This window comes from Galendromus occidentalis, unplaced genomic scaffold (genome assembly GCF_000255335.2).
Source record: "Galendromus occidentalis unplaced genomic scaffold, Mocc_1.1 scf7180000077529, whole genome shotgun sequence".
NCBI classification, from domain to species: domain Eukaryota; kingdom Metazoa; phylum Arthropoda; class Arachnida; order Mesostigmata; family Phytoseiidae; genus Galendromus; species Galendromus occidentalis.
In genome coordinates, this window is record NW_003805517.1 from 1,011,105 (window position 1) to 1,021,658 (window position 10,554).

General features: G+C 51.3%; 1 protein-coding gene across 1 annotated transcript; it reads left to right on the forward strand.

The window, feature by feature from the left end:
* Nucleotides 1–593: 593 nt before the first annotated feature.
* Nucleotides 594–3,025, forward strand: LOC108864897 (transcription factor E2-alpha-like). The gene is made up of 3 exons (XM_018641337.1): nucleotides 594–797; nucleotides 1,747–2,182; nucleotides 2,328–3,025. The coding sequence occupies exons 1-3, from the start codon at nucleotides 594–596 to the stop codon at nucleotides 3,023–3,025; spliced, it is 1,338 nt and encodes a 445-aa protein (XP_018496853.1).
* The last annotated feature ends 7,529 nt before the right edge of the window (nucleotides 3,026–10,554 follow it).

Consider the following 10,554-nt stretch of genomic DNA (forward strand, 5'->3'; position numbering starts at 1 on the left):
GTTTACCGTAGCCATCTCAATGGGAGACGGAGTCGCAAGATCGCGGTTCTCGGCGTAGCGGTCTTCGCAGAGCCTAGTCCCGTCCTGAGAAACCATCAAAACGAGAGCGAAATTCTCGAGCACCCCGTTTCCAATATCCTGCTGAAAGACCGTCGTCGAGTGCGCGGCCTCTCGCGTCTCTGACACTGGGCCTAGACCCGGCGCGGCACTTCGAATTTTGAAATTTGGCGATAACAGCCGACTCCCGGACCTGGATGCGTTCATCCATTCGCGACTGCAGCCTAGATGCGACCGAGGGCAGCAGACGAGCGAGCGAGCGAATAGTGTTTTGAAGTTGCTGCTCGCTCGCTGCCCTGGGCTGAGCGGTCGGTGTGTGTGGTGCTGGTGTGTGACGACGCCGCCATCTTATGTTTTCTGGGAATGCTCTTGGATTTTGTCGAATGAGACGTTGTGTTGTGATTTTGGTTACCTCAAGCCCGTGAAGCGAACAGCTCATCGCTAGGCTTCACGGCTCGACACAGCGTACGGCCGGCGCCGAGTTCCGAGATCCGGGTCAGGAAAATTGAGAGCCCGAAAAAACTCAAGCTCACAAAATGAGCGGTGAGGAACGTAAGAACTTCGAGGATCTTTCCTCGTCCCGCATCGAGGACATAGGCAGCGCGAGTTGGTATATGGCTGGCTCGGAACAGACGGATCTCCACGATATGTCCGGCTATCCCGCCGCGCAACGTCTGCAAGACTTCAACCCTCAACACAACTCGAGCGGTCTTCCTCCGTGGACCTCGCAACCTGCAGCGGTAAGTGGACCCGAGTGGCGGCCGTGGTGCTGGTGTTTCTGTAAAAGTTCCGCGTGGCTCCCGAGTATACCAGGGAGTTCCGCCAATCCGAGATTTTCCCAACCGTCGAGTTTTCTTGCGGACGGCGCTCGAAACGCTGTGACGTCGCCAGGAAAGAAGCTTGCTTTCTAATTCTCGACGTGTCAACTCTCTCGGGAACGATAGCTCGGACGCGCCATCGTTCCACTGCTTTCAGAAGACTCTGATTCCCTTCGGGGAGGCTTGCTCTGGAGGGATGAATTGATTGTCCCTCTGGGAAATAACATTCTGAGAATGAACGCGGGGAAATTCGATCCACGATCGGCTCTTAGCAGTTACGAACTCGCGGATTTTCCCTCCGAGCGCTCGTGCTCGCGCTTCGACCTGTCTAGACGATGGAAAATTTTCTCCAGAGAAGGGGACCTCTCCCCCTTATTTCCAGCTCGAGAATAATCGGAGACAGACACCGGAGAAAACTTCAATCTGTGGAATACCAGCGAACTACGTGGGATCGCAGTTGCGACCTGCCGAGAAGGGTGGGGACCAGAACTTTCCAGGGAAAAAAAATTCTCCATAGCTCGTCTCATCCTTTCTGAGAGGAGTTTGTTCAGATTGTGGAGCATTCTCCTCAAGTCGTTAGTCTGCCCGCTTCACTCCGTGGTTCTCTTTTCCACTCGAGACTCGAGATGTAAATATTTATGATGCACGGGACTGGATCTGAGTCAATCTCAAGAACGGGATTTCCAACCGGATTCGGCTCTCGCCGATACTGAATCTTGGGTTCTGCTCGAAACTCGGATGCGTTCCGGACTGAATCCTCTTCCATCGGAATGATAAGGCCGAGAGAGGGGGGACATCCTCCGGATATCGTCCGTCACGAGATCAGAAGATCCTCCATAGTTCTGACGCGATTTCGTCTCTTCCCTTACAGTCGTATGTTGATGACGCTTTCCCCACACCAAACGGCTCCGGAGCCAAACCCTATGTCAGTTCTTATCTCGAAGGAGTTGCCCACCCGGTGCAAGAATACGACACGACGTGGTACGGGGCTTCGTCCGGCGCCTATCCCGGCTACGGAGTCCCTCCCCCGCCACCGCTGCAACCGTTGGAAGATGCGCCATCGTACTCGAAACCGTTGCCATCCTTGGCAACGTTACCGCCGATGTCGTCGTTCTGTAGAGATCTTGCCGGTTCACCTCCTCCGTTGATAAGTTCGCTCAAACCTCAGTTCGTCCCGCCGGCTGGGGGGCCCTCGGTGTCCGCGGCACCGGCAGTGCAAGGTTACGCTCATTCGCCAAATTCTTTGTCGTCTCCTCCACCCACAGTGTGGTCGAACACGACGACAGCACAAACACCTCCTCTGATCGGTACGTAAATCGCCGGATACGAAAAATATTCGAGCACGCAACTCACGCTACCAGGATCGGCACAGAGCAATTTCGGGGGAAGTGCGAGCGGGGTCGAGACTCCCCTGCAGGGAGAGAAGCGTAATCACGATTTCCCGGTTTCCAGGCGCAACAGCTCAGCCGCGCTCGCTGAGTCTGCTGGATGCACAGAGGCCGGAAGAGAGGTTTGAGGACAATGTTAGCCTGGCAGGTGAGTTTGTTGCTTCTACGTCAACAGCGAAAATGGCAGAGAACAAATCGGACTTGAAGCGAGCCAAGCTCCCCCTGCAAGTTCCACCATTGCCGTCTGGGAAGGGCGTGAAGCGCGCCCGAAGCGCGACGTCGTCGAACTCCGGCTGGCATTCGAGCAACTCGAACTCCGGCGACGGCTTCGGGGGCTCGGATGCCGACGACGATCCGGAAACGAAAATGGAACGTGAAAAAGAGAAGCGTCAAGCGAACAACGCACGAGAGCGCATCAGGGTGCGTGACATAAATGAGGCGTTCAAGGAACTCGGACGCATGTGCATGATACACCTGAAGACGGACAAGGCGCAGACGAAGCTCAACATTCTGCACCAGGCAGTCGACGTCATCACGCAGCTGGAACAGCAGGTCCGCGAGCGGAATCTCAATCCGAAAGCGGCCTGTCTGAAGCGACGAGAACAAGACAAAAGCGATGATCCCTCACTACCGGGTGCGTTCGGACAGTCGGCTGCAGGATACGGAGGTCAGATGGCACCGTCGTCAACGGCGGCTTGGATGGACTACGGCCAAGCCGGTCTGGGTCAGGCCCCATCAGAGCAAACGAACTCGATCACCTAACAGAGGAAGCCTTCTCGGACTAGTACTTAAGTATTATTATCGATAATGATCTGATTGTATCATATACAAAGCGTCGCTCGATATCAATTCCTACCCCCATTTTGACAATTGACCGACCGACCGACACGCAGATAGACGACCGATCGATCAGCTGATTGATTTAATTATCGATTGGCAGACGAATCGATTGATCCATCGATTGGCCTGGGAGTCAATCAATGCTTCAGGCTCTCGCGCGTTCGTTCGCTTCATCAACGATCGAGTCGTAGGGGATCCATGAAGAGAAACCGACTGATTCAAAAATAGCTGCTCCGAGCTATGGGACATCCTACACGCAGCGGAATCCGGTTTTCTCCCTCCCCGCTCCTCTTCTCGTCCCCCATTCTCGGCTTACGAGTGCCGATGGAAAGTTCAAGGCAGTCTCGCACCATGAATCGATCGGTTCCGATGTGCCTTCGATACCGGGAGGGGCTCGGAGGGGGAGAACCAGGAACGTTGCGGAGAAGGCGTGCGAAATGTCGTCGGGACTTCTCTCCTCGACAGGCAACGAAGGCATTTAGTATTTTGGCTCGTTGATCGTTGACGAATCACCTTTTTTGACAAGCTAAAGTTGAAGCTGCGAGGTTCGTTACGCTCGACTCGAGAGCCGCCAGCTCTTCCTGTGTACATTTAGTGTAGGTATCTTGTACAAAGCTACCGCGTTCTGTGCTTCCTAGGTAGGGACAACGTGACTTTTTCCGAGCACTTTCCTGCACAGCGAACCGTAGGCAACCAGGGCAGAAGACGCGGAAAAACATGAGATGCGGACACATTATGAGAGGACGAGCCAGCGGAATGAAGAGTCTGGAAGAAAGTCGGTGACGATTAGGTAGTTCGGCGCCACGTTCTTTTCATGGCGATTTCACGGGTGACCTCGCGGTTCTGGGATTCTTTCGGGGCTGATTCCGGGAGATTCCAAACCTCCTTCGACGATCCAGTCCCGTCGCCGACCGGCGAGTATCTCCGTGTCGCGAAATGTCCTGTTGCACTATTTCCATTCCGAAAAGAGATCTGCCTCGTGCTTTCCGAGGCTTATCGAATCCCCCGCTCTCGAATGTCGTCGCCTGTCTCCTCGCAACATATCGGACTTAGCTCTGTTCTACGATTCCTGATTTCGAGAGCGCTTGTTCGTTTTCGTTTCCCCCTTGGGAACAAGCCGACTGCCGCTTCTAAAAAACGGCATATTGACGTATCGTCATCATTTTTGATACTCTCTGAAAAGACACCGAGACATATCACGGAAACGATGGTTATCGTGTCGGTGAGAACGGTGACACTGGCGGTTGGCATCAGAGAGTAATCGATCTCGACATATGGTATTTTTTCAGTGACAGTATCCCACCAAACATTCACCTCACCGACCACCCATCAACGCAAGCACCCACATTTTAAAACGCAAACACGCGCGCGCACACACACGAACACATAGTTTTCCGGCTGGTGCAAATATAATTGCCGTTTCGACTGTCTCCCTTCCACGATGCGGTATCACCCCGTGGTGAATGGTGAGTGAAGACGAGTTTTGAGCCCGGAGTTTCTCCATACCGTGCTGCTCGATTCTAGAGAAGTATTTCTTACGAAGAGCCAAAAATCATCGGAGTATTCAATGAATGAACTGAGTCAATGGCCCGAAGCACGTGGTTCTTTGTCGGCCAGGAAGCGGGAGTGATAAGCCTCTAAACTTGAGTCAGCGTACGGTCGATCGACGATTCGGGAATTCTCTGTCAGGGTCTCAGTCACGCTGTTCGCGTGTAAATGCGTGGTGCAACGTGACATGAGTATGGCAGCCTTTCCATGTGGATCATCGTGATACTGTCGATTGTGAAAAACTTCAGTGCGGAGCACACCGACGTTTCCGGAACCGAAATCCCAAATCATGGGCCAAACATTACCGAAATCGCCTTCAGTTCTGTGTCTTGCATGCATCGAAGACCTTGGATTCGAGGCAAGACCGCATAGGATGAAATTCGTTGCTGGAACACATGGGGTTCGAAGAAGAGATAGGCAGAGGATTTGATGAAGTGTTTCAATAGGAGGAGTATTGGGATAAACTCGAACTCTGAATTCTCAGAAGTGTTCCTCTGCTCCACTGTCTTCCCCCAGAGCCTTGTCGGAACTTATTGTAGGGTTGATCCATTGATCGCCCACAATCCGGTAGAGCTCTTCTTCAGCAGCCCCGGAGAAGTGTTGAACAAGTTCATCTATTTATTTATAAGAACATCTTCACAGAAACATCAGTATACAGAAGCATTTCGAAACTTATATAGATAAAAAATATATATATATACAACCATATAGAATATATAAATACGGATACACATACATGAACGGAAATGAGTATTCAGGCAACGAACGGCAATCATTTCTGCGCCAGCTAATATATGACATATCATTTCAAAGCAGCTAGGTCGAGCGAGATCGAGCACTGTAGGGTGAATTTTGTTCGGTTGAGCTTTCCGCCAGGCGCGGAGTTCGGTGGAAGCTTCGTGAGCTACTTGACTACTCTGCGAAAAGAAACCCTGAGATAAAACCACGCATGCAACCACGTATGAGGAAACCAAAACGCATTTCGTCTTTCCCAAACTATGACCTCATCTAAAAATCCAACCAATCGCAGTCTTTGCTGAATCGAGCCACTCTTATACAGACAAACGGCATGTGGAAAATTCCGATGGCGATCGGGTTCTCAGTTGATATATTTTCAAAGGACAATACTCTCTCGGTACTTTCGTCCTTCATCCGAATCCCGCTTCTTGGTCTTCCCTCCTCAGGAAGCAGCGAATCCGGGCGTCTCTCCGATCGCATATCGTCACGATAGTCGAGGGTTCGAATCAGTAGCGTGCTCCGGGAAGGGGGGCAGAGGGGGCGGTCTGCCCCGGGCGGCACTTTCGGGAGGGGCGGCATTTTCGAGATCGACATCCAAGAAAACGGGTATTTTCGTGAAAATTTTCGAAATTTCTCGCGAAGAATATTTGGACAGAGGGCGGCATTTTAGTTGATCGCGTCCGGAAAATGAAATTTTTCGTTGACCGCCCTGGGGAGCAGCATGGGGAAGCACGCCACTGGTTCGAACAACCGATCGATGAGATTCGCAGCGTTTAATTCAACGCGGAGGAGATGCTGGTGGAGTCTTGAGCGGGGCTTAGGCAGGCGAAGGTTCGACGGAGAATCGGGGAACAATATCCTTCTGCTTCCGCGACGAGAGCGTCGACGCAAATAGATTCTTCCAACGGTTCGAGACGGTGACAATTGATGGACAAGAAACGAATTCAATAATTGAAAATGTATTCTTCGAGAGGAATGTCGTCAGTCTACTTACAACAGGACGCGGTTAGGTAGAGTTCGGTTGAACCACTTAACTTAGCTTGGATAGAAATGTATATCATCAGTAAATGACGACTGGAATGAGATTTTTGATGCGCTCAATAAAGAAGCACCCTGTAAACTTTTCTCTAAGAAAAACTCTTGTACTTCTTGGGCAATAACTTCCTCCGTCCTCGGTTGGACTTTCAGAGGCTGTCTTATGTCTCCAAGTCGAATATCCCACGGAGGATCCAAATACCTCTGGATGGTACACGACGATATACCTCCGAAAATTGAAGCTTTCGAAGTCCCTCTTCAAATATTATTTACTTCCCGATCTAAAACGGAACGATACCGACGAGCTATTTGCAGGATTCATTTCAGTCCACGATGTTCCCCGGTCGATAACCCTAACCTTCTTTTTTCAATTCCCGAATAGTCGGTCGATTCGCTTGCTCTCGACTCGATCGTCCGAGTGATATGATGAGCGAGGAAAGACCGAAAATCTATCCCGGCATCAACACAGTTCCGAGAGCGGAGAGCGCGGATTGGATGGGCCGCTTTTGTTCCGCTCGGCAGCTTGCCCGTATCAAGTGGGAGCAAATAACATTGACTTTAGCGACAGCGTTCAGAGTTCATCCGATTTGTCAAATGCTGTCGACGGTCGACCGCGCATTACATGACGCGTCGAGTGAAACCTCTCCAAGCGTTACCGACAGCGCTAGAGAGCGACGAACGAACCGACACCTTATGGGAACCCTGCAGTCTGCTCTGCGGGATGATTCGCGACATCCCGACGTAACGTCGGCCGTTTATCCATTCGACTCTTTTTGCTCTGAAATATCAGCTCGGCGTTGGAGAGCCCGCATAGGGCGCCTCTTCTGTAGCTTCCGCCGTCGCGTTACTGTTTGCTGTTGGTGACGATGGCAGATATAGAGACTGGAATTCCGCCCGTCACCATTGGTCGCTCGTCAAGGAGTCGCCGGCCGGCGTAAATTGCGCGCTGTCAACTCTGGATTCCAGGCTGTGACGACTGCTTGCTCTTTTTTTCTGCCCCAAATGGTCTGTTGCCGACGCATTGACGCGCAAGTGAACTGGCGCTCAGAACTGTTGTCTCGGTCATTTTTCATCGAGACGACATCGGAGGCTTCTGGCGCTTCTCTCGATCAACGGATGAGCTCAGAAGTCTCGACGGAAAATGATTCCCACTCAGCTGATCTTCCAACCGACAACGGGGAGTTCTCCGATTCGTCCAAGGATAGTTTCAGGATTTTTTTAGCGATTTGCGGCTTTGGTGTAATGATACCTCTGACGGGAATCTAACTCCCCACCAATCGCGCGAGTAGGACTCCTTCAGGAATTGGACGCCCGAAGTCACACGCGATGCTATCCGATCGGTCACACGTTCACGGGGCAAAAACGGGAATGCAATCGATTGTAGGATCCGATGGACTCTCAATCATGCTTCAAACGACCATGGCTACAGTTAAATCATCTCAAGTCCGGAGATTCGGACGAGGGACGAAGATCTGGATGAGCGGCTCATTGCGGTAAGGTTAGAGGCAAACTAATTGCAAGAGCGAAAAATGGAGCCATGAGTAAAGGGCTCCTTCTGGGAAAGCTTTTCTCAAGTATGGAACCCACGCCTACTGCACTCGTCGAGCGCTCTTGTCATGCCTCTTGTCAGCCCTTATGCTGAATTCCACCAAAGGCATGATCCATGTCGTCTGCGCAATTCGTGCAACTCTTCGCGTTCGTCACATTCTATGATATTCATGGTGATTTTGGTGTTTAGGAAGATACTTAGTTTTGAAGCTCGGACATGAGTTACACCATCAACGAGTCTGGCTCTTTCTCAGGGAGGCGGTTTTCTCGCCCAATCGCTCATTTGGGTCGAAAGTGACCGAGAAACGGTGTCCTTCTCTACAGGCTCAGGGCTCCATCTCAGTGGGCAACCCGTTGAAGCGGGCGATCACGAGTTACCGCGTACCGAGTTTCGCGCGCGTCGGAACCCGTTCCAAGGGCCGGATACCGGCGAGGCTCCCTTTTCCACCGCTTTCAGTGGACCTCAGAGCACACTCATTGGCTTCGGTCGACCACTGCTGGGGCTGGGAGAACTCTTCTGTGGAGTCGTCCTCTCCCGCAGCCCAGATCTGTAGTTTTCTGGAGACTGCTGATTGCCGTACCGCGTGCGGTTCTTCGAATGGTGGAGCCCTCACAGTGGTTAGTGGTAAGGCACGGCTGATGCCTCGATGCAGCGGCTGCCGTGGGCACTAGATGCAGCACAGCGTTCGAAAGTGACAGCAGAATTCAAAGAAGGAGCTCCTCTCCGATTTCTGAAAGCGCTCGGCGTAAACAGTGGAGATCAACCTACGTCTATCCGGAGCCTTGCAGCCAATGGTAATCATAATTCCATGCTCCATCTCACCTTGATGATCCTCCGCCAAGCTGCTTCGAGCATTTGCGACGCGTTTCCCTCCTTCGTCTTCGGAGGAAAAATTTCTGCGATCAGCTGAAGCTTTTCTGGGGTGAGTAAAAACCTCCGTCGTGGGAAAATTTCGCCAGTGATCGGAGGTCACGATCGGTTCGAGGCTGCGGGTTCGAAAACTCAGATCTTTCCCGCCCCTTAGTGTTTGCTGTTTCCCCCTTCTGTTGCCTCTCATCTGAGTACAGAGTGCCCATACCTGCGATGTGCATTCGACCAATTCCTGTAAAGCCTGCAACGAATGACTTCGATATGACTGACAATTCTCGCGACTTGTAGGAGACCCAGAATGCTCGGCCGTTCGGATGAAACTGTTCCTCCATCGAATACCAAGACTTCGTGCTCTTGTACTATTCCTTATCGGATTCCTCTCTGTGATCGTCGTGATTGGGTTGAAGATGTGCCACGATAAATATACTCTCTACAAAGAGTTCGAAAGGTAAGCTCATCGAATTTGGAATTCGACAGGCTTGGGACAAGCTATCTCAGGAAGATAACTGCGTCGGGACTCGATGCGCGGAGTGAGTTCTGGCTCTCATTACTTCCTTCTCGATACTTGAAGTGTTCTAGGCGCTCTCGAGTTCGAAACGATACTTGCGCCTCTGTTCGGAAGCTCGCTCCCCCGACGAGGAGTCGCTTTCTCCGTCGAAAAATGCCGAGTAGGGAACCTTCATCCAGCTATTAAGCTTAGTGTTCCAGCAGTCACGCGTTTTTCATCGTCACGGCCTTAGTTTTCGACAGCAGAATAATCAAGAACGAGCGCTCTAGACTTATTCTCATGGCACTGAAATATTCCGGCATCCCCATACTCTATCTTTCGGACGCAGAGCTAGGAGCTAATAAACGCCCTGATCCGAGTTGCATGACATCGATTTCAAACTCTGCCTTCAACTCCACAGTTTGAAGAAGCTCGAGCGAACTCTCGACTTCTTGGAAGACGAGATCCGGGCTCTCGAAACGGGTGCATCACAGCTCAAGAGCCGCCTTGACGAGTTGAAGCGCAAGACTTCCTGATACTCCTAGTCCATGGCGGATATTCCGAAGCACAATGACGAGGAACAGAGTCCAAATCGCCGACCAGCGATCGAGGCTTGATGAATAACAGACGATCTGCATTTGACGACGGTCATCGTCTCGTCTACGTTGCCGTGGTCGAGGATGTCGGTGCTCGACCTTCGCGTTCAGTATTTCGCCAAAAAGGGTGTCCTGGTGGTTTTCTGGACTGCCCACGCTGATCAGATTCGAAGAGGAGACTCCAGGTGACCAATTCCGCGAATGGCGGTACTTATATCAGTACTTGATCCCTCCACAATATTTTACGAAGATTTTCATGCTCTTCTGTGAAAGAGCTTTGTACAGGCTATTCACGGAAAGCTTTCTGTCTTTTGTTACTCCTGAGCGATGAGCTAAGCTCGGATGGTTATTTATCAAAATGAACTTTCGATATATTTTTCTGAGACTATGCTCGGGGCTTATCTCTACCGATGCGGAACGGGGACCGATCCGATGAGATTTCAAGAGAGTATCCAACAGGGAAGGAAAACTCATAGTGTAAATAAATATTAAATTTATTTCTTCCGAAGTCGATGACGTACCCGGATCGGAAGCGTATCTGGGTGAATTACGGTGCGAATGATGTTGCGCTCAGAAAGTCCACAACCCTCTTTCCTTTTCTATTTCTAGAATCAATCGAGAACCTGAA